Below are 25,051 nucleotides of genomic sequence, written 5' to 3'. Positions count from 1 at the left end.
GCTAACATACCCTCAGATCTCCAGAGATGTTAGCTCCTGCCAGGATGCCCGTAGCAGATGGAAAGAAAATGGAGAACATGCCGAAAAAGGTGCCCTCTGGGCCACGCCAGTTCGGGACAAAATTAGTAGCAAAGATAGCAGCTGTTAAAGATGAAATACTGAATTTAGAAAAGAATTAGACTTTTATTAAAATATAATATTTCATTTTAAGTTCTATATTATGCAGATGAGTCCTCCTCTAAGCTGATTGTGGCTAAAACGTATATCCTGTCCTTTGATTATTGGAAAGTTGAAACCTGTAAAACTTTGCATGGGAATCCAACATGCACACTAGAACTTATGACCATCAAACATGAGTTTAAAAAAAGGAAACAGTTACCTTTGTAGCTAAAGAATCCTTTGGCTTGTTTCTCCAATGAAGGAGGGATAATGGTTCCCACAATATAACTGGCAAATGATACCATGATGACGAGAAAAAACAAAATCTGGGCCTGAGGAAGACACATTACAAGGTAATGGAAGTTCACAATGCAGACATGCATTTAAGGTAAATATTCCCCAAGAGGGTTTGTTGATTAAAACTTTTCCAAATGGATTATTTATCTTCTCTAAAAGCTAAGGTAAATTGTGCATCTAGTTGAGTTACGAAACATAATTCACACAATTCAACACCTTTTACTGTAGCCAATAAAGCTACATCCTACATCCTACAAAAAAAATGTTAGAACTGTAAATTTATAGTCTTTTTTACTATTTTTCAAGGCTGCACTTTTAAAAAATATGAAATTGTCCAGAGAGCTGTTCCAAATGAAATTTCTTTTTGTTTTACACTTGTGTAAACAAAACGACAAATAAAATCTGTCTAAGTCTATCCACAGAAACAACTGCAATGTATACATAACCAAACTAAAAGATTAATTACTCGCCAAAGTGGTATAATAAAAGCCAAAATAGAAAGGATAAATAATAAAAGGACTTTCAGGGATTAGAAAAGTTAATGATATAAACACACCATGGTTTAAATGTACACATCTTGTAATTACGAACTGCTTAACAGTGCTATCATGAGTTTGGATGGTAAAAATTCATTTTCCCGAAAAGTCTTAAGTCTCTAATGTGATTTTCCAATCCAGGTCAAGTTTCTTTTAAACCCAACTCAACTTTATTGATAAAGCCCTTTAAAACAACCACAGGTGCCACAAAGTGCTGTACATATCAGGTTAAGTTAAAATTGTATAAAAACAACATAGAAATTTAGAGGAAATATATAATAAAATGAATTAAAACAAATAAAATCAAATAAAAATAATAAGACAAAATCAAGTCTAAGTCAAGCATTACCATTAAGGTTAGAGTACATATGTTGTTGAAATACGGCACAAAGTCTCAGCAGCATCAGATTTTCTGTGAAAAACCAAATGAATTTCTTCCCATTTATTCTATCTATCAATTAATACGTTCATTATTTTTTACGGTATTATAAGCGTTACAGTACCCTAGACGTCTTAAGCTTGGAACCTTTTGCAACAGTTAAACTGACAACAAGAGTCCACTAAGTGGGTTTATTGGTGCTCTGTTTAGTAGGCAGAGTCCTGGCCAATAGCTTACAATCTTTTTAGATGAATCTAAAAACCATAATTGCTGCAATAAACAGATGCACAGTTTATAAAGCAACGACTTATTACATTTTTATACTTTTCTTTTCATTGCTAGCTATGCTACAGGCCTAACTCTTACTGCTTACTGCTGCTTCAAGTTCCTATAAAATGTCTTTTAATTGTTACAGTCCCAACAGCTATCTTGATTAAGTATTATGAATTCTTGATACTTTTTTCTTTGCAGAAGTATACAGAATACACGGTCCTTTTAGACAGTATTTAAGGTAATTACGGAAATCTGTTTCAATTATTGGTGATATTTTTAAGATCTTATTGATGGATGGATATAAGTTTTGCAAACTTTTTTTCTTTTTACCTCTGGATCCAGACCCAGAAAGGTCTAAGGCCATGTCCCATATATTTATACCCATCAAAGCATTTTATTTGTAATAAATGTGAAAAATAATAGATTTTTTTGTTTTACTGCTTAGACTGTGCTAAAACCGTTAAATTTTAATGACAGAGGAGCTTATAGTGTTGCCTACAGAATGTAGTCAATGTCGTTAAACAGTTTGTAAGGACATATTGAAATCCAGCCTTTGTTTATTCTTTTATGAAAATTTAAATTAATCCAACCTTTGATTCCCAAGCCATGCCAGCCATTGAAATCCCCAGCAGACATGTTACGGTGATGATCCCGATAATGCGGATGTCATTGGTTCGGTCCACCATGACAGCTCCATGTTCCTGAGGAAAGGTTACATGCAAATAGTCACGATTTACTTTAGTTGATCATTAAAAAGCCTGATTTGAACCTGCATGTGGAGAAAGCTCCTCACCCGCATGAGGTCTACAACGGTCTCAGCAAAGCCCACAGTGTGCATAGCAACAGCTACAGCGTTGGCAAAGGCAAAGATCAGACCAATAGAGCCACCCAGCTCTGGACCAAGGCTTCGACTTATCAGGAAGTAGGTACCACCTGGGAATAATGGAAGCACTCAGAGCTGGTTAGAAGGTTGTGACAGTTTAGCTTTTTAATTCAAACAACTTGTTCTTTAGGAAACAGCCTAGACAAACCTCCTTTGACTTTTCCGTTGGTGGCTATGGCTGATGTCGAGAGCCCTGTGATTCCAGTTATCATAGACGACACCAAAATGATAACCCATGTCAGACCTGTAAAACATAGGAAGCAGTCTGAGCAATTTTTAATGCATCCACTGACAGAACATCTTAAAATGGGTTTGGTTTGGGGGTAAATTTCTCTTATTTCATATATTAATTTATGCTATTTACTCACTATAAAAGTTTTCAATCAGTCTGTTTCACCTGCAAAGCCACACCATTCTCCTGCATGAGGGTGTTTGTAGACCAGACATAGCTTCTTCCCAGAACAAGCCAGATTCTTTCTCAAGGTTTATTCATAACATGTTACTGTTTAACCAAAGTGTCTGTAATTAGTTTTGACTCTGACTACTTTTCCATTGTTTTAAGTAAGGGGGGAAACACGTTGCCCAGGCAGAACAGGGCTGATTACTGTGCAAATGGCTGTATGATGAACTGTTCTCTCTTTGCAAAGATATGAAAATAAAGTGCCGACTGAGTGAAATCCATCAATCTCTGTTTCTTTAACTAGGGTGAATAGTTGAATACTTTTTTCCTACTACACTTCTCAGGCTCAAATCTACTCTACATACTGAGAACCAAACATTGAGAAGTTCCACTAATCTGGAATAAACTCCCAGAAAACTCAAAAAAAGCTATAAGATGCTTTAAATCAATGTTAAAAACATCTTTGTTTAGGGTGGCCTTTGACTCTGCCCTCTAAATATATATATTTTTCAATAATTGTAATTTTTACATCATCCTTTGATTTTAATTATTCACTTTTATTCTCCTTATGCATGTTCCCTCTATGCCACTGCAAGGTATTTATCTTTTTTTCTCCTCATGTACAGCATTTTGAATTGTCTTGCCTCTGAAGTGTGCTGCAACCAATAAACCTTCATTTGCAACAATTTATTTTTATCAGGTCATAGCTGACTGAATTTATACGATACCAGGATTTCTCTGCATGTGTTTTATTATATTGTGCTTAGAATATATATTGATACCGATAACAAAACGGGCATAATACGTTTATTTTATTTTTTTTACACATACCGATACCAGCCTGAGCTGTGATCCAGGAAAGCCTCAGGTACAAGATCACCCCCCAGATGTTCAGCATGCAACGAATCTGTATATAAAACAAGAGGGATTTTTACTACTGTGAAGGAGGAGTAAGATTTTAATAAGTTTAATTATACTTCTGGAATCAGTGATTAAGTTAATAAACTGTTAAAAAAAATAGTGCATGGCTCTAATTCAGAAACATGTAGTTGAAATAGACCAATTAGATATTTGAAACCACACTGAGAAACAACAAAAACTCTGAGAAGCATTGGAAAAATCAGTAACTAAACAATGAGGTAGATTCTATGTAACTGCAGCGTGATCAGGTCATGGATCTGTATGCTTGTAATGATGGCCTGAGGGAGTAGAGCTCAATCGAGCGTGGAAATAAGTCACCAACGGTTTTCTTAGTGCACTCTTGAAAATTGTAGAAGTAAAACCCTTTAGGTCTGTCTTACTGAATGCAGATATTTCTATTGATAAGGGAAAAAATGAAAAAAAAAAATGGAAATAAAACTGTAAACTTTTTATTTTCTTATCTCAACTATTGCCAATTAGACTCAATATAAAATACATGTAAAGATAGAATAATGAAATCAATCGTTTTAAATATCGAGATATTTTGTTATTATATCTCTGAAAGCTACAAAACTGAAAAGCCATTTCTCAAGGGACCTTGTAATGACCTTTTTATGTAAATAGGTTTAAACATGGAACTTTTTCAAAAAGGCAGGACACCAGTGCTCAAGGACAGACCCACCATATGCATAATGCTTTAATCCAGTGACAAACATAGTTAAAGTTTAAATCTTTATTTTTGCATAAACTTCCTTGAAGAGAGGAGAGAAAAAGACAAAAAGTGACACATCATCTACCCAGCCTTTTGATGTTGCTTCAGAGTTTAGGCAGCTTATCTGCTTTAAGATGCAGCCACCGGACAAATCTTTACAATAAAGTTACTGAGTGCTACTTTTTTACAAGACGCTACATAGTAAATCCCATCTGGAAAATATTTTATAGGGTACTTGGTATCAACACTTGTTCATACCAAGTAAGGACGCCTGCTGATGCAACTGTAGCTTCTCGGTACATAACAAATTTTAATGAGAATAGAACAGAAATAACCTTTATTGTCCCTTCTTGGGGGAAAAAACCTGATGTGCCATTTTACAAGTGACAGGAAAAACAAAATCAAAGGGAGAAGATTTCAGTTAAGGCAAAAGATAAAAAAAATAAAAAATAAGACACTGTGTTTTGATCAAAGATTTACTCATATATATATAAAAAAAGAAAAGTGCCACTGAGTCTGATAATCATGAATGATGAAAATGATGATTGTGGATATAAAAACAGCCAACAATTTACAAGAAAATGGAAATACACTGTGCAAATAAGAGAGGGGATGTTAACCCTTTTAGAAAGCCATAAAACATTTCCACAGCCTTGGCTGTTTCACAGGTTATAAAAACAATTAGGATGTATTGTTTGGCTGAAAATTTCACATTGTGAAGTAGAAATCACAGAGTGAAAGGGCACCAGAAAATTAAGCACAACCATCAGTTTTGCACATCTTTTTTGTAATGTTTTACAAAGATATCTTTTTTCACAGCTCCATTTTTCTTGTTTTATTCTTACTGGTTTGATATAAGCGTTTTATGCCCATTGGAACCTTTCAGATGCACACCTCTGTATGAAATTTATCATAAACACCCATCACTGATTTTGTCCTCTGTTTTTCTGTACCTACCATCACCCCCTGCACCCAGCCGAAGCGGGTAGGTTCAGCTGGTGGTTCCTTCGGCTCCTCTTCATCTTCCTCAGACGTGTCTCCTGTCTGTCCAGCATTCATCTCCTCATACATGGGAGGTTGGGAGTCGTCCTAGTCAAATTAAACTTGAAGTTACATTGATAGACATATAGGAATGTTTATTTCAGGAAAGAAATCTAGAAAAGTTTAACAGATGGTAGGATAAAGGCAACAATCATACAATCCACTTGCTTTAAGTGTTTTTTAGAAGTGGCGATTGAATTAAGCATATTTCCATCTCCCCTATTAAATCCTATCCTATATCCCTTTCTAAGTCCTTTACTCCCTAAACAATTTCTAGCTTCATATATAGTTACTAAGGAGAACCGTATGGCATAAACCATGATGTATTATGTTATAATTGACAAAGCAAATCTGTTTGCCTTTTGTCAGGTTCCAGCACATCAATTCCTGGAGCTATATTGGCAAAATAGAATGAGTAGGAAGTGGTTGAATCAAAAGAACAGCAAAAACTATCTGGAATTTAAGAATCAATAGAAATCAACAATCTGAAAAATATATATTAAAGGGGATTATAAACTCCCCCCCAATTTAAATGGTTTTTAACTATTGGAGATTTTTAAAGGTAGATTCCTTACCTCAGGATTGCCATGCAGCTGGATCAGAGACGGCCTGAAGCGCCTCCTTCGACCCCATGCCTGGGTGTTGGCGTAGAAATCATAGTGTGGAGGGGCATCTAGGGTTTCGTAGCCAGTTAGAGCACCAGATGCACGGGATGCTACACTGCTGCCATCACTGTAGCTCTGATAATAATCAGACTCAACAAACCCCCCAGAGGATGCTTTACCATTCAGTACTGACAATGGAAGGTTAGGTCTATATGCAGACAGGTTAACATTGTCATTGGCAGCTGGAAGCTCCATTTTAAATGTCTTAAAGATCTTTTCTTCTGAGCAGTGTAGGTAAAGGAGTTTTCCCTTCACATTCAGCAGTCAGTAAGTCAATGAAGGTGTTTCTGGAGTCTAAGCTCAATGAGGAAGGCTTTATTACAAGGGCTGGGTTTAAAAGTGACCTCAAAGTGGCAATGCAGGAAGAGCCTGAGGCCATATAAGATGTTCACCTGCTCAATGAAAAGTCAAACAAGACTCATTACAGGAATTATTAAACCTGACAAAGTTTCACATTGAAGGGGTCAGCCAAGAAATCTTGCAAGATTTTTATTCCATGTTTTCCATTCCTTGTTAAACCGTCAGTTATTAATGATTAATCTGTGTAATGTTTTTTTTTTGGCCAGAATGTTCATTGTAAAGAGCATAATTACACTCGCCCTGACCAAGCTGTGTAATAACCTTGATTAATCCCAAACAAGGTTAGAGTACAAGTTACTAATAATCATGACTGACAACATGGTGTGCCATCTGGGGCTGAGATCTATAATACATTATTATCTTCTCCTTATTTTAGAGGAAGTATTAGAAATCAGAAAATAAAAATTAAAAACACATATTTTACAATTGTACTCTCAACGCTAAAATACACACATATATATATATATATATATATATATATATATATGATAATTTGAACAAAACTATAGACTTTGTTTTGCTTCGTGAAAAAAATAACTGAAATATGTATGAAAAAAATAACTTATTAAAGGATTGTATGTTTAAGAAGATAAAAAAGGACATATTTCATACTTTGTGGGAAGCTGTACCCTAGAATAAGCTCTTTGGCAATTTGAAGGTTGTCAGTCCTATTGTAGCCTTCAAAATCTACGCTTCCAATGCCCTCAATATTGAACGTCCTGGCTCAGGGATGGAGTATTTAGATTTTAAAAAAAGTGTGTGTGTCATTTTTATTCCCCAGTCCCACTGAAGGCAAATGGGTCCCAAATGTTTCATATTGGGGGGTCTAATCATCAGGTCAGATTGTCTAAAGCAAGAGAAAACACTTAGATCTGACCCATGTCGGACTTTTTCCAAGTCACATTTTAGCTACATTCATATATGTATCTGAATTCAACTTGTATCTAATCCCCTACCAATCCCAACAACCAAGGTGGATTAGATTAGACCTCAACATCATTTTCCATCACAGCTTTGTGCTGCCCAGAGTGAGAGACTGCAAAACAGATGGGGGGCTGGAAGAGTACAGCAAACTGGAGAGACGGGGAGATGTTACAAATTGTTGAAACTTGTTTCAAGCCTAATTGGAAAGCTAAAAAGAACCATCTGAAGGGTCCAATTTTTATTTCATTTTTAACAGTGTCCTGTCTGGCGATGTGGCAATAACTGTCTTTTTGCCAAAAAAAGCCCAACAGATTTTTTACTCATGCATTTCCCACACAACACTCACTGAGCAGCAATGACTGCTGTTGCGCACTTACATGTACCAACCACCCACTTTTATAGGTTTACCTTTGTGCTGCCTGTGACTACGCTCTTATGAGCGTGGTGGGACAGTTTCGATCCGCAAACTATTCATATTAAAGTGAGATGGAGCCTACATTTTGAAATTATTTGGAATGAACGCACCTATACCCAGAAAAAGATTACTGAAAAAAATCCAACTTAAGAATCAGCTTTCGCCCTTTTACTCATTTAGGGAGAGACCAAATGTTACCCCTGTCAGAATAAAGACATCTTTGAGTAATCTTACTTGCCATGCATTAAGCAGATGACAGGTTTGATTATTTTTTTGGGAGGAAATTAAATACATTTTCTTCAAATGCCATTGTCTGAAAATCTACACTCTTTTTGCTTTCTTTTCTTCCCTTGATTCATTTTTTATTTCAAAAGATAAAAACAGAGATTGCGGTCATTTACATATGGCAAAACATTTCCTATTATCTATTAAAAAGCATTTTTGTAAAAAGTTACATTGTAACATTTGCAGCTGTGATCATGTAGCTCAGGGGTGTCAAACTGGTTCTAGAAAGGGCCGTGTGGCTGCAGGTTTTCTTTCCAGCCAAGCAATAGCACACCAGACTCCTATGATCTCATCAAATGAGTCCGATCTGAACATGACTTGATGAACTGACTGGAGTCTGGTGTGGAATTGCTTGGTTGGAAAGAAAACCTGCAGCCACACAGCCCTTTCTGGAACCAGTTTGACACCCCTGATGTAGCTGGACTGAGGGTAAAATGGCTCTTTGGATTGTTAAAGTTGGAGACCTATGAATCTCTTGTGTACCGAAACTTTTCTGTCTTTGTGGGGTCTTTCCACTGACCTTGATTTCTACCGTCTAACCGTCTTACCATAATCATAATCATTACGGGTTTATACCCAGCCCTTGTTTGCATTTCTATCCATGTTAAAACTTTACATTGACTTGCATTAATTTTAGTTGCTGCATTAATGTCTAACCCTGACATTTACGATAATCTTAGTTAATTCACACTGTACCTCTAAACTGACTAAGGTTAAAAATGGGAGTCCATCCCATTAAGACTAGCCTTCAGACCCCATAAGGCCTGTTGGTCCGCAGAAGATAAGCAAATATACCAAAAACGGTCCTAAATGGGCAACAAACACACCCACTCTTCTTGCTATATATAGTGAGGGCCATATGTCGAAGCACATTGATTTTTCAACCCTTTCTAGCCTCAACCCAAAAAAAAAAAAAAAAAAAAAAAAAAAAACCTTTGAGGACCAAACCATATATCTTCACTTTGTAAAAATTCTCACTCCAAAGGTTTGAAAAGGAAACTGGTCCTCACTCTGATTCTAAAACGGGAGCAGACCAATTTACCTAGTAGATACTGTATTAAAGGTGAAATGACGGCTTTCACAGAGCCTTTTCTGATCCGTATCAAGCAGTCTGACATCATTTTTATTTAATGTTCATAAACTAACATGGTAACATCCTGTTTTTATGCAGCTGAACAATACTTGAACTACTGCATCATTACCATGAAAAAGTATTTCCAGTGAAAGGTGTAGATTGGGTACTCTGAACTGCTTCTTCACTAGTTTGACATGCTGTTAAATCATTAATCTGGGCTGCAGCAACAGGGATTGGTTGTGAATTTCAAAATTGGAGTTTCAATCCAATTTCTCTGAACCACTAAAAGTGACCTTTCAGGTATATAAACATTTCTAACTACAATATCAATTTACTTTAGCAAATATAAAAGCTTGACAAACACTGCAATTCTAACATCACTGCAGAAACCGGTTCCAACCAAGCGTATGCACAAACCCAGAGCATTTTCAAAGGCTTAGCTCCGTAAACAGTTTTATGTAACATGCAATGAACCATCAAGGTCACTTCTCATTTTCCTGCTAAGTCGCCTTATGAAGGCAACATTTAAAATGCAAACTTGTAACACTACTCCATTCTGGTAGAAGGTGTTGATTCAAAGTGAAATATTTGGTGGTACTTGGAGTATTAATGTTACCATGTAACTTGAACTTTGCAAGATTGACCTGCAAGTTCCCAGATTAGAGATACCAACTAGTATTTGGTGAGGTGTTGGGACAATTCAGCCCATTAAGCATCTCTAGACTTAAAGGGGAGGGATAGCTCCATTTTAATTGGAAAACCCCACCTAGCCTAATAGTTCAAGTAAACATTAAGGGTCCAAACAGAAGAGGTCAAGTTATGTCACAGTGAAAAAAGGGTCCTGCTGTGTCACCCCAATTTCCAATGAGTCATTGCGCATCAAGGATTGGGCAGCAATAGTAGAAGACTGATGACTTTTTGTGCAAGAATGAACCTTTCGACTCAAATACCTTTCAGATTACAAGTCACTGAACTTTTAGAAGGAACCACCGTTTAAAAAGACTTGTAAACTGGTTTCTGTATGTCCTAGGTTGCCAATTCTCAAGTCAAAACACTAATTTTAAGTTCTGCTGGGATTTTGCTACTTTCCTATGACAGAACCAGTTAGAACATCCATGTTGCTGGTTATAGAGTTCACTTTTGAAAGGGAGGGACAACATCTGGAAAGCTTATGTGAAAGCAGTTTTATTGAAGTTTCAAGTACAAGCAATAGAATGAACAGACTGAACAGTATAAGCCAAGTTTGTTGGTAAGGTACATAACCTCCAAGTATTAACTCAACTGCATGGCCATAAACACTCACTGTGACCTTGTAAGCTGCTGGCGATGTCTTTGTCCAACAGGGTATTGCCAGAGCATAAAGGCATTTTGATCAGGATTGTATGTTGATTGAGATAGAACTTGAAAAGTACTGGAAGGAAGAGAAATAGAAGTTGCCTCTGCCTTTTGCAAGGAATTGAATTTTTGTGGGACATTAGGGCTCTGTCTCTTAGGTTCGTTTTGACATCTACTTACTGGAGGCTGGCAAGGCATTTGCTTGCAAGGCTGAGGTCTTGCACTTTGGTAGAAGTAGGTTGAGTCTTTAAAATTATCTTTATGGCCAGGCATAGAAGATGCAGATCCACACAGAGGTTGTACAGCAAAGGGCACCTCTACAGTGTCCTTCCCTTTCCACTTATTCTGGAAAGCCTGCCCAAAAACAGCACCACTGCCATCCGTATCAATCCTTACATCCTGGTTGGCTCCATGATTCTCTTTTGGAAGTTTATTTTGAGTTTGATACCAAGTGGGCGTATTGTGTGGAGTCTGTACATTTACAAAAGGTGCTTCTCTTACACTATTGTGCCAATAGAGATGAGGGCCATAAACTTGTTTATTCCATTCTTGCGGCTGTTCAACAGGGGAAGCATCTGATTTTAGAGAATTAAAGGCTGAAAGGCCAAAAGCGAGCGGCGGATAATGTGGAACTGAAAGAGTCTCAACATTCCGCATGAGATCACTGGATGGTTGGAATGGATTTCTGTAAACTGTAGAGGCAGGTGATACATTATCTGTAGGTCTAGCATTACCTTTACCATTGCTGCTGGGCTTCTGAGAACTGTGTGAACTTTGAATTCCTTCAGCTCGAGATGGTTTTGGCTGGATAGATGTGCTCTCGTCTCTCTCCAAGGGGCGGGATGATCCAACACTAAGAGGTTTAGAGAATATCAGTTTTGGAAGCTGAGGTTTGAAAAAGTGTGACTTTTTATCTTCCACTTGCTGTTCTCTGGTAGCAGCAGCAGGGACAACTTGCCGACTTTGAAGCCATGAGGAAAAATTTGGTTTAACATCTTTAGGTTTTGAAGGAACAGTCAAGGTAAACCATTTCTTTAGTTGAGGTCGTTTTTCCAGATTTAAATTTGACCATCTCCCTTGAGGTTCTGTTCTTTTGTTCTCAGCATCATCAAGCTCCAAGAAAGGCCGTTTTAATTCAGTCTGTGGCAAATTTGATTGCGGTTTTGTCGACCCTGTGTTTTGATTGAAAAGAGATTCAAAGCTTTGAGGATTGATATTCAAGTAGTCATTACTTTTAGTGACATTTGGCAACACTGTTTTACGTGGGAATGAAAATTCAATATGCAGACTTGGATGTTCAGCTTTACGGTCCTTTTCATTTTTATAATTCGTCACATCTCTGACAATGTTGGCAGCAGAAGTACTGGAACCTCTTTGGAACTGAATGCTGGGAGAACCACCACGTTCAAGACCTTGAGAACCAGCGTTATATTGTAATGGAGACAAATATTGCTTTTGTACAGAAGGTGGAACAATTTGATTGTCCTTTCTTGTGGGGCTTATGGGGTTCTTGAAGAAATCCAAATTTTCAATATATTTGACAATGGACAGCGAAGGAGGATTAGTTGAATCTGGTCTTTGAGGTCCTACATCCTGGCTCAGAGGTTTCTCCAGTTTAATCTGAGGACGTTTATAGTTTAGTGGCTCAATATTGGAGGCAAGTTTGCCTTGATTAGGTCGTGTATAAATTGACACATATGGCTGGTGCAAAGTTTGCTTGGATCCAGTATCAGGATAAGACCATGTTGAACCATGTTTCTTTGTTTCTTCAGCTGTTGTCTGGCTGAGAGAGGGCCATTTCAATCCAGTCTGAATGGTGCTCAGCCATTTTCCTGGTTCCCCGTAACTGGTCAGAGGAACATTTTTAGGGTCTTTTGGCTTTTCATCAGGACCGCTCATTTTTAATGGCTTCATCAATACAGCTGGGGTAAAGGTAAGGTTGACATGGAGGCCTGAAGCTGAACCATCATCATTTTTCTTTCCAAACTGAGGAACAGTAAAATAGACACTTGACTTGCTTTTAAGTTTAGCGTCAGTCAAGTCTTCAACTCTACTGCCTGAGGTTTTCATTTGGTTTGGACTTAAAAAAGGAAAATCCAGGCTGACCTCAAATCCTCGAGGCCGTGGCAAAGGGTCGATTCTCTGTGGTGAAGGTTTGATTGGAGATGCCTGTGACCAACGGTGACCAACTGACTGCCTTGGAGTTAGGCCAATGCTCAAATCTTTGAGAAGAGTCCTTTGGGAGGTTTGCCCTTTACCAAGCTGATTTAAAGACTCTGGGTTAATCTTCGGCAGCCTCAGAGAGCGGACATAATGAAGAGGGCGACGGAAACCATGTGCATCCTGGTTTGGTCCTCCGTCCAGCTGCATTTTGTACCTGGCATTTGCTGCAAGAACAGACATTCAAGTCAAATGTGTGCATTTACTATACACTGATATAGTTTGAGCTTTTTCTCACTGCAATAGAATAGGAAAGCTAGACTTTCATTTATAGTTTCACCTTAAGTGAATTGAAAATTTTTGTTAAAGGCTTGCAACAAAGCAGACTGAAGTTTTAGTAAAGCAAAATATTCAATTCTATGCAACAGCACCCCATTTGGAAAATGTGGAAAAAGTTCAATGGTTTTTAAATTGATGTTGCATAGGGGAAAGGGGGAAATATATACTGTATATAGATGACTCTTGTAGTCACTGGCTGCAACAAATTAAACAATTGCTTTTATTATATCAATGTAAACATTTTCAATAAAATCTAAGGAAAGTGGTTCCACATCTGAAGTTCAAACTGCTGATTTGACACAATATATTTAGCAAGACTATAGATTTGTTTCTTCAATGGATTATTAAACTTTTAAGAGTATATTAGCACAAACCTATGGGCATCGCTAAAATAAAAATTGTACGATTGAAGCACATAATGGCTCTCAGTAATGCAAACATGAACAAAGTCCAAACAAGAAGTCTAAACCAATAGCAGAATGAAGAAAAAAAAGAAAAGAAAAGAAAAAAATCAAATCTAGCCTGTTTTGGTTGATGTATTGGATCAAGATGAAATTGCTTTAATTTGACGGATTTAAAGATACACTAGACAACATAGACCAACCACAAACTAATTTCCAGTTTCACAATGTTAATTCTTACAAAGCAACCCACAACTAAATTAATCCCGCATCACTTCCACTAAGGGGATACATTTTCTGGGCCAAACCTCAGATAAGGCTATGGAAGCACTTGTGGTAAAGGCCCCTGATATTTAGAGCCTATGTTTCCTATGCAAGGTGATAACTTTTTTTTTTTGTAGAACATTTGGCTACAGGCCAAATCTGCTTAAATCTGCTAAGCAAATTTTGGTCCACATAAAATTTCTCACATTCCCCAAAGTTGGAAAAAATATATAAGAGTATCAACTGAAATATAATTTTTATATTGCCTTCTTGCTAGTAGATATCCAACAAATTCATGCATTTTAAACACAGGGACAAATTGTTAAATCCATCTTTTTAGCAGCCCAAGTCATGAAAAACATATCTTCTGACCTTCAGGGACACAGAGAAAATAAAGTTTTATTACTTGAGACTGTGGGTTGCTGGGCCTAAAACATTTTATTACTCCTTTGACCAGTTTATATTGTTGCAAAATTTAAGTCAGAATTACCTGCTTGTAAACTGGAGGCACAAGTCACCTCTTTTACTAGACAAAGCAGCAATATCCTAAGGAAGAAAAAAAAAAAACTTGTTAAATTTTAATCAATAGCAATGAGTAGTTGCAAGATTAAGAGGCAAAAAAGAGACAATACACAACTTTGTTCTTATTTACCTTGGAATTATGAAGCCAGCAGCCATGACTGCTGCAGCTGCACTCAGAGACCGTCCCCTGAAACCTTCCAGCTACGAGTGCAGAGCTGCCCTGTCAGTTTTAGCTCCAAATGAACAAAATTCAAATTCATCCAGCAGCTACAACAGACAAGGACCTGTAGAAGCCTTTAAGGTAGCAGCCAATCATTATAATGAGATGAACAGCAAATTGGACAAAACAACAACCTCACACAGGTGTGATCACTTATTGTGATTGCTTTGGTGAACCTCATGTAAGCTGCGTTTAGAAAAGTAACCAATAAGGAATTATTTTTTTCAGTCTGATGTCCTACGTTTTTAGTTCTCAAGTTTTTTTTTTGTTCAGTCTGAGGCTATTAAGACAGAAAAATGTAGAAAAGATTGAGCTTTACATTAACTAGTTAAAATGTATTTTTTTTTATTTTTTATCACAATTATTATTTTTTTGTAAGGCAATTAGGGAGAAAGCTTTCCTCAACCTGACAAGCTTAGATAAGATATATATATATATATATATATATATATATATATATATATATATATATATAAACATTTTCTTCTACAGTATGGGGTATATTAAAGATGTCTGTTAACAATGTAATATTTCATCTTGAAGATCAGTTTTAAAGATTATGAAATGGGATAATAAAGGGGGAATAAAATACTTCTTATAATTGTTTTATTTAAGTTAAACAAAAACAAAAATAAACAAAAAAAGGATTCAATCATTTTCTAAATGTGCCAGGCCTCTAGTCTGTTCGGCCTGGGGGAATTATATGTCCACTCTGCTACCCTGCAGAAAAATGATGGATAGATGGATGCTTTATAAGCTTTATCCTCCTTTTTCAGTCTGAGGAGTTGGAAGATGGGTATTTACAAGTATAGGATTTGATGGGATATACACTATATATGGATTGTACGCTTCTCTTTCAAGCAAGCCTTAAGTTATTATGACACCTAGTGTTTGAAATCTGTACAACACAGAATTCATAAAGTAGCCTCCTTCTCCCTGCAGAGAATTTTTTGCAGGTTGTCTCTTCAAGCTCATCAAGAGAATCCCAAGAGTGTGCGAAGCAGTAATCAAAGCAAAAGGTGGCTACACTGAAGAACCTAGAATATAAGACATATTTTCAGTTGTTTTAATTGTGTGTTAATTCATAGTTTTGATGCCTTCAGTGTGAATCTACAATTTTCATAGTCATGAAAATAAAGAAAACTCTTTAAATGAGAAGGTGTGTCAAAACGTTTGGTCTGTACTGTATATCAGCAAGTGTTAAACCATTTTCTCTTACCTATCAGACTGTGTGACTCTAAAGGGCCTCACCAATTTCAGATATTCTGATTGACCCTGAGTCCGCACTTGAGAGGCACTAGTCACATGTAATAAATTCTGTACTTTCTGGAGGAGTGAATAATGAAAAGTCAATGACTGAATGCAATCAGCAGATAGAAAATATTTAACGATTTGTCTGTATGATATTATTGAATTGTCTTTGTAAAGTGCATTGAGATGACTTGCGTTTTGATTTGCTGCTATAGAAATAAACTGAATTGAATTTAACTTTGATAACAACACCTTTTCTTCTTTACAGTTTCTAAATTATAGATTATATTTAAGTCCCAAAATATACCTCATGTACCATCCTTTATGGCTGATCAACATGTGTGTTAAATATGGATAGTGAATAAATGTACCAATAAGTAACGTTTTGTTTGTGAGTGTGTGCATGAATGGGTGAATAAATGTAGCGTAAAGCGCTTTGGTCAAGTCTCCTGACTTGAAAAAAAAGGCGCTATATAAGTACACGCCATTTACCATTTGATTTTTTTTTTTTTTTACCGCTCACAGTCTATGCCAAAAGACAAAAATACTTTGATGGGGATTATTAGCTGATAAAGGTACAATTGTATTTTAACTCGTGGTCTTTTGTGGTTACTTTATACAGTGGATGATTTATGACTCAGCTCAGATCCACCCTCCTTTGGTTTGAATGAGTAGAGACAATCTCTTGTGTGGTGATTAATAACTCTGCTGGTAGCCACAGTCTTAATCAATAAATTGGTGAAGGCACCTAGATTTTATGATTCGGTGCAGCAGTCCAACCTTTATGTAAAATTCTAAGAACCCCGGTGAGTAGGTAGATTACAGTTATGATAATTTATCTAATAATCATTAATTGGGTTTTACCCTCGATTTGAATGACCTATTTATTAGCTATAACTTCCAGTTCTAGCTATTTACTATATTCACAATCTTCTGGTAAAATTGCACAACAGTACATTATCCTGTTGCACAACATGAACTTCATACCTGCCAACCAAAAGTACCAATATCTTCAGCTGTCAGATGTTTTCCCAAGAAGAGGATAACAAACTTGTGTTTGTTATCCAAAAATGCAACAACTTGGCAGGTTGCATTGCGGCAGGCTGGTCACCTACATGCCAAGTAGAGACTGAAATTTCTTCGGGAATCCCGTGACCCGTGGGATTCCCGAAAAAAAGTTCAGTCTCCAATCTCCAATCAAAATTTCAGAATCCCGTGGGATTTCCATGGGATGGGAGTCAGTATTAATAATGATCACGTGATTGGGACGGTACAGGATTAAACATTAACGGGAGCAGACGGGAGCGGGAGCAAACCAATAGTAACAAAAAAAAACTAGGATCGATGCCGAAAAATAAAATAAAATAGAAAGAAAAAAAATCCAGTACTGGTGCCGCCATTTTGTAGTTTTTTTCCTTGAAGCCTACACTATAATGTGAGTCAAAAACCACAAGTTTTTCACCGCGCTCAAAAGAAATTCAGATTCAATGTATTGGCAGAAATCTTATTGAAGACAGCAAGAATGGGAGCAGGAGCGGAAGTCATTCTGAATGGGAGCGGGAGTAATTTCACCAGGAGTGGGACGGGACAGGATTTAGATTTCTACTCTGGCCAGGGATCGGGACGGGACACCATTTTTTTCTGTGGGAGTGGGACGGGACAGGAGTGAAAATCCACTCCCGTGTCAGTCTCTAATGCCAAATTGCACTGGTTCAAGTCATGACTTGTATGATGAAAGGAAGTAAATACAAAGTAGAAAAAAATATTTAATAAATAAATCAAGTTTCCCTATTTGGATTAATTCAGCGTACAGATTAATAGAAGCGATTTTGCCAGTCATAGGTATGAAATAATAAATTACTTTACTTAAATAAAAACAAACAATAAGTAGGGTTAAAATAAATGTTTACATTTGGACAAATGTTTAGAAATTACAAATTTCTTTAAATATGTATTAAAGATGTACACCATTTAAAGCAACACTGCGTAACATTTGACCCAATTAGAGCTTATACAGCACTATGGCACATATTGATGCTCTGTGTGGCTGACCTTCTCAAAATGTTGCCTATGCAACTTGATAGGGTTTGGATCTGTAATGTACTTGGTCTGAGCCAGTCTGAGCTCCCATTAAATACCAGAGCTCGAGTAAACAGGACAATGATCAGACATACTTTAGGTCCTCTGATGTCATTTCTTGATCTAGAGGGGTCAATGTGTTTTTGTAATTACAACTAAATTCACAACTTCTCAATATGCTGGTCCACAGTGGTCTGCAATCAGATCCCACAACACAGAAAAAACTGTTTCATTTTGCAACATTTCACAGTTGGCCATAATGGGGGCTAATGCAAGTTCCAAGTGTAGCACCCCTAGTGGCTAAGAGTCACATGGCATTACTTTAACAAGGAATCCAGGAGTTAATGTTGCAGCACCAACTCCCCTTTAAATGATCAATCTGCTTTTGCAATGTAATCCATTTAACCTGGTATTACACAAAGAAACTGATTTACTGAAAAAATATGCACAATGCACAAAGTTTTGCTTTTTTTTTAAATGAAAGATAAACCAGAACCTGGTTTCTAATTCCTAAGGATAGCAGCAATGCATCTAATTGATTATCAGCTTCAAGAGTAGTGCAGATCACCATGTGGTAGCGCTTTATAAAGGAATGTCTGTTCAGTTTCTTCAGGTTATAATATGACATTATTCACAACAATCAATGTGTAGGAAAAATAAATGATTAACTTCATTTATTTAGTGATATAAACAAAAACGTTTTTGTTATAGGCATCTGTTTTGGAAATTTTACATTAAGTAGATATTTTATTAGACTCCATTGTCACCCTGTCTCTTATCACTAGAAATATGTTAATTGCAGAGTGTAAGGGAAAGCTTTCAAAAAAGACAGTTAATAAGTATATTACAGTTTTCACACTGAATACTTAAAGGTCTAAGATTTTCACAGCCTGTGTTTACGCCAGTGTCACAAAGGCAAGCCGGTGGTGCATCAGTGATTAATTGCTGGCCTTGGTCAGGCTTTCTGAGCTGATGAGCTGAGCATGCAGCATGCAGGGTTCTGGCTGAATGATGGTGATTAATAGCCTGTATGTTTTTAACTTGTTTATGTTCCTTTTTTATTTGTTAGTTGATTTACACACAAGAATGTGTCATTGATTCATAACAATAATTTAATGAATTACAGCTTTCTGTTCTTTGGATCATAATTCTGATACACAATAACAGTATGTGAAAAGTAACATTATTCACAATTGACTATGGCTGTGCTTGTTTTTAGTAGAATAGCTTTCAAGTTGTTTTAATGGTTAAACTGGTGAAAAATATGTACTTAAAAATGAAAAAAAAATAAAAAATGTAGAAAAAGTAGTTGCTCCAGTCAGGGAACCTCTGGCTCGAACGTACTCCTGTAAACTCAGGGGGAATGTTGCAAGTAGACTCTTTTGGAGCAGCCAGGTTCTGGAAGTAGCCTGCAGGTCTAACTTTGAACATCAACAGTAAAATTCCCTGGCCTGCAGGGAGAGCCTATCAGAATTTCTCCCCTTTGCAGCCTGGGCCAGGTCCACAGGAGAGAGAGGGTTCTTTAGCATTTATTGCAATCACAGTAGGAGGTCTCTCATGTTCCTTGAACCCGTTCTTTGGGGAGTGCTGGGGGGCCGCTGAGTCAACTTTTTCCGGGTGGATCATCAAAATAAGAGGTCCTCCTAATTGTCAATCATTCTGGTGATGAGTTTAAATAAAGCACTCATACTGTACATGCTCGTCCCCATTTTCACTTATTGGCGGTGAGTCTGACATAGTTTAAAAATTGAAAAGCTTCTTTTGGAAAGTAAGCTTCTATGAGCAATGCAAACAGCAACTTTTATATAGAGGATACTAAAGGAGAAATTGGCTCTGTCAGGATCCCAGTTTTTGTGTTCGTCTGTTTGTCTTGTCTCTTGTGTTTCTCCCTTCCACCACCAGGAGGTGCCTGGCTCCGGTTCGCCTCCTCACACACCTGCAAGCTGTTGCCTCATCACCGGGCTGCTCTAAAGCTGCTGGTTGCCACTACTTCGACGCCAGAGTGTTTGCCAGTTTGGGGAAGCCTTCCTGCAAACTGGACCTTTTCTCTCTGTTCGTATTTAAAATGAAAAAGCATTGAAATGCTTTTTCATTTTAAATATGGTAACGATTCGCTTCCATAGGGGGTAAGGTACTAAACAGGAAATACACATAGTGTAGATCGGATGTAGATTTGAGATCTGACCAATCAGAGGCCTCCTGTCTGCGGCACTGTCTGTGGTCACCTACAATTTTGGAGAGGTGCAGAGTGTGTGCGGAAGGAGCGGGGGCATATTTGCTACAAAACACATGCAGACAACCTGGTTTCTGAGTATAAATCAGCCTTTACTCTTTGCTGGTTTCTTGTACCTTGTCCCCCCATGTGTGTTTTACCCTGACGTCTTCTGGTTTTTGATATTTTGTTATTGGTATTTGTTGCCTTTTTTCATTAAATCAGCAAACCTCATCTCTGCATTTGGGTCACCAACCATCCTCTACCCCCACATTGACACAGTTAGCTTTATGAAGATTTTTCTTTTTCTATTTTTTTCAGCAGGACTTGCCAAAGCTACCAAAAGAGGATTTTAATGAACATGGTTATTGCTGAGCTTCATCGGCTAGCAAACTGGCCTGATGCATGATCTTTAGAGTACTATTAAAAGAAAGATGAAAGAGACAGGATTGACTGGTTGAAGCTCCCATTACACCTCAGTATTGCCAGGCTGATTAACTCCATGCCACACCATGTTAAACCAGTAATTTCAGCAAGATGGAGCCAAATTAAGCACTGAATGCATACAAATGAAAATATATTTTTTTTAGAAGCCTGTTATTGATCTATAGCATCTGTTTTAATTTCATCATTTATTTATTTATCATTTCATTTATTCAATTGATCTAGAATAATATTTTTATTTTCTGAGCAACTGTTTGGATTTCCACTGTCTGTAAGCCACTATAAACAAAAAAGGACTTTTAAAAGCTTATGTATTAAATCATACAACTTTCACTTTCTGTATAAGTGAGGAAACATTTTTTTTTGATACTCTAATCTTTATAGATGTACCTCTAAGGTTTATACAAGCATTTGTGATTCATGTTAAATTCTTTTTTACAAAGAGTGTCATTATTGGCCAAACTCTGGCCCAGTTAAAGAAATTACAGTATCATCCATGAACTTTTTTCAATACATTTTTTCACTTTACATTGCAAAATAAATTCCATCAGTTAGAGGCATATGCACTTCCTTATAGGGTACCATTTTATTCAATATCTTATATAAAGTAAATATTTACAACTTACTCTTTTACTCATAAGCATCTGAAAAAAAAATCCCCTAGTTAAATATCAATTATTTATAGAACCACTTGAGTAATACAACTACAACAGCATTTATTTAACCTTGATGTTGCAGAAAGAAAAGTTTTAATATAAAAAAGGAACATTCTTGGTATGCAAGAAAGTGAAAGCAAAAGGTCAATCCTCTGCATTGTTAAACAGAATATAGGCCTCATGACAATAAAATGATTAAGCATTAAAAGAAATGTTATGTCGGCAGAGTAGTGTAAAAACCAGCAGGGGGCACACAAGCATCAAAGAACACTTCCCTTAGGAAGTTTCAGTTCTTTTAAAACATGTTTGTGGAAAGTCATTTGTGTGGTATGGTCTGCCCTGATTGTTCACATTTTAATGCCTTTTATCATTTACGTTCAATTGTGGGCTGCACGGTGGTACAGTTTGTAGCCCTGTTGCCTTACAGCAAGAAGGTTCCAGATTCAAGGCCCAGGGTCGTACAACATTGAGTTTTCATGTTCCCTCGCCTCTTCCACAGTCCAAAAACATGACTGTTGATTGGTATCCAAAATTGCCCTTAGGTGAGTGTGCATGGATTGTGTGTCAGTTGCCCTGCAACAGACTGGCGACCCATCATGGTGTACCCCACCTCTTGCCCATAGACTGCTGGAGATAGGCATCTGTAGACAGCTGAGCTAATCTGGCCTTAATGAAAGTTTTAGGATTTAAATTTAAGTTATCAGAATTCCCTTTTGTGGCTTGCCACAAGCAAGATGGACAGCTATGCAGCAAATATCAAAAAGGTTTATGTCAAAGCATGCATTTTAAAATTGCCTAAAGCAGCAACAATGCTTGAAAGCAGATATACTTAGCCAAATCTGAGCTTGATCCCTTTTGCAAGGAAGAATAAAAACCTCTCCACATGTAGGCTGTGGATGGTGGACCAGATGGATGCCCCAAAAGGGTTGCATCAAATCTGGCAGCTTGTGGAATGTCATTGGGATTAGTGACTGACATTTTAATTTTTACACATGGAAATATCCAGTGATCAAATTACTTCAATACTAAAGTACATGGTTTTAATTTTTCCTTCAAGTAATTTATATAAAGTATTTCTGTAGTGCTTTGGTATGAACCTGTTCCACTTTTAGTTTAGGCATCCATTTTAATTCCTTTATACAAAGACCTCAATAAAGTTAATGAGTAAGCCAACGCTAGTGCATACCCAAATGCATTTGAATCATGTGCTCTGCAAGACAAAAATGCCAAGCAGACTACAAAACCATTTAGTGGTGCTGCTAACAGTCTTTAAAGAGTGAAATGTGCATGCAGCAATGTCATGGGCAAAAGGCACAATGCCATTTGAATCAAAATAGCGAATAACAGCCACTGTTTGGGAAGGCCCTATGAGTGCCAATTGAGCAATGCTGGCAGTAGGAAATGAGCTTCTCGTCAACCTCCCCAAAAGTCTAACAAAAACAGACAAGTCATACTTTTAAACAGGTTTATTGATGAATCAATAAGACAGCGATGTAGTTGCCACCATAAATATCTTCACCCTAAAGTCAATAGGAGGAAGGGCATCTCTCAACAACAAGAACTCCAGTTGAAGTTAGTTCCTGGATGACTTTCCATAAAACATCCAGTGAACTTCAATATTTGAACATTTTTTTGGAAGGTCGTTTGTTGTGTCCAAAAACATTACCTACAATCTGAGGTAGCCCAAGCCTTAGAGGGCGGTCCCTGAGGCCATGGTAGTATGGTCGGTGACTGGGTTGTAAGCAATTGCCTTTCCAGCAAGGATCCTGTGGGAGCAGAGGTCTTGGCCACTCGTGTCCATGACAGCTACTTGGGGGATTAGGCCCTACACAAGGATCCTTTGGGAGCTGTGGTCTTGGAAACTGGGGTCCATGACAGTTGCTTGAGGGATAGGGCCCTATACAAGGATCTTGTGGGAGCAGGGGTCTTGGAAACTGGGGTCCATGACAGCTACTTGGGGGATTAGGCCCTACACAAGGATTTTGAGGGGGTACAGGTCTTTGCAACTGGGGTCCCCAACAGCTGCTTGGGGGATAGGGTCCTAGACAAGGATTCTGTTGGATCAGGGGTCTTGGAAACTGGGGACCATGACAGCTACTTGGAGGATTAGGCCCTAGACAAGGATCCTGTGGGAGCTGTGGTCTTGGTAACTGGGGTCCATGACAGCTTCTTGGGGGATTAGGGCCTACACAAGGATCATTTGGCAGCTGTGGTCTTGGTAACTGGGGTCCATGACAGCTTCTTGGGGGATTAGGGCCTACACAAGGATCATTTGGCAGCTGTGGTCTTGGTAACTGGGGTCCATGACAGCTGCTTGGGGGATAGGGCCCTAGACAAGGATCCTGTGGTAGAAGGGGTCTTGGAAACTGGGGTGCATGACAGCTACTTGGGGGATACGGTCCCAGACAAGCATTAGGCTGAGGTGGATTAGATTTATGGCAATGCTGTGGTAGATTAAAGGGATTGTATCCCTCACAGCTAAGAGGTGTAAATTCTGAAGAGTAAACATTTGATTGTTGCCATTGTTGAGGTCCCAAGCTTGGAACTGTAAAAGAGGACATTATACGTTAAGGCAAGAAATACAGGACCACTTTGAAATTAGGCCAATTCAATAGTTTGTGCAAGCTTTTGTAGCAATAGCCTTGTCAGACATGTGTATCTGTTGGAACACTAATCACCAATGAGCACAAAAAGATAGGTCTATTAAAACATACTTCTAGATTTAAAGTCTAAATGTAAGTGCATGCATTTACAACATATACAGTAAAGCAGCTTTTAGAGTTACTTTCAGTTTTGAAAGCAACACACCAAAAACACTTACCTCTGTACTTGGCCCAAGAGAAGCTTACTTCATTCAGCAGGTAAAACAGATATATACTGTGAAGGAAAAAAATTGAAAGCCAAAAAAAGTTTAGAATACAACAATAAACATCAGGGAATATTCATGTTTAAATGTTGTACCTCAGTATTAAGAATCCAGCAGCCATGAGTGCAGCAACTCTCAGCTGCAAGAACTGAGTGGATGTTGAACAATACAGCACACAAAAATCCACAACCAACTCCACTAGCTTGTCCAGCCAACAAAATCTCCCACACCTCAAGCTGACTAAAAGACAACTGCGCTGATGCTTATATATGTTTCCTGTCCACAGGTAACTCCCAACTACTATCAACCTACCAATTCAATGAAAGGTTGAGCAGTTAGTTAAGCCAAGTGCTGGCAGGTGTGATGTGTTTGTAAAATTGCCCTGCAGGGAGAGCTGATTTAGTCCCATTTAAAAGGTAAAAAAATGTCTGCACTTAAGTAAGTGCAGAAATGTTGAATCACATCAAATGGCAGGTCAAAAGCACTTTTTTGTGGTAGTTATGTTTGTGAGGGGGAAATACTGCTTAAATAATATTAGCATACTAAAATCCTGCTTTATTTTGCATTTTAATTATTTTTACAACTATTCTATTGTTTTTCTTAAGTGAGAGCAAGAAAGAAGAACTAAAACATTAATATATTTTTATTTTGGTTCTTCCCCCTCTCAGCCTCTACTTCATTAAAGCAATAGCATGTACATGTTCAAACTTCTGTCTGTGAAAGTCAGATTAGCCTTCCATTTCTCACTGATATATTAGTTTTCTAATCACAATCAACACTGTGGTTCTGTTCAAATGTAAATATTAGAATCAGGTTTAATGGAAGTTATTTATTCTTTTTTCGTGGTCCGGTACCAAATGACACACGGGCCGGTACCGGGCCTGGTCCTGTGGATTGGGGATCACTGTCGTAGAAGATCATTTCTAAGTTCTAATGAGGTGAACTTCAGTAAATGTTACTATATTTAGACAGCTGAA

General features: G+C 37.6%; 1 protein-coding gene across 1 annotated transcript in view; it reads right to left on the bottom strand.

The window, feature by feature from the left end:
- The window catches only part of slc12a3 (solute carrier family 12 (sodium/chloride transporter), member 3), a 22,405-nt gene extending 15,944 nt beyond the window's left edge, over positions 1 to 6,461 (bottom strand). Inside the window, exons 1-8 of the mRNA XM_015392854.1 lie at positions 6,177 to 6,461; positions 5,518 to 5,649; positions 3,759 to 3,834; positions 2,676 to 2,771; positions 2,438 to 2,577; positions 2,235 to 2,345; positions 380 to 491; positions 11 to 141 (exon numbers count right to left, since the gene is read on the bottom strand). Coding sequence (XP_015248340.1) covers positions 11 to 141; positions 380 to 491; positions 2,235 to 2,345; positions 2,438 to 2,577; positions 2,676 to 2,771; positions 3,759 to 3,834; positions 5,518 to 5,649; positions 6,177 to 6,461 — 1,083 coding nt within the window. The remainder of the gene's footprint in view (positions 1 to 10; positions 142 to 379; positions 492 to 2,234; positions 2,346 to 2,437; positions 2,578 to 2,675; positions 2,772 to 3,758; positions 3,835 to 5,517; positions 5,650 to 6,176) is intronic.
- Positions 6,462 to 25,051: the final 18,590 nt, after the last annotated feature.

The sequence above is a fragment of the Cyprinodon variegatus genome, unplaced genomic scaffold (assembly GCF_000732505.1).
Source record: "Cyprinodon variegatus isolate N-32 unplaced genomic scaffold, C_variegatus-1.0 Scaffold610, whole genome shotgun sequence".
Taxonomy (NCBI): Eukaryota; Metazoa; Chordata; class Actinopteri; order Cyprinodontiformes; family Cyprinodontidae; genus Cyprinodon; species Cyprinodon variegatus.
This window is presented reverse-complemented; position numbering and strand designations above follow the sequence as displayed.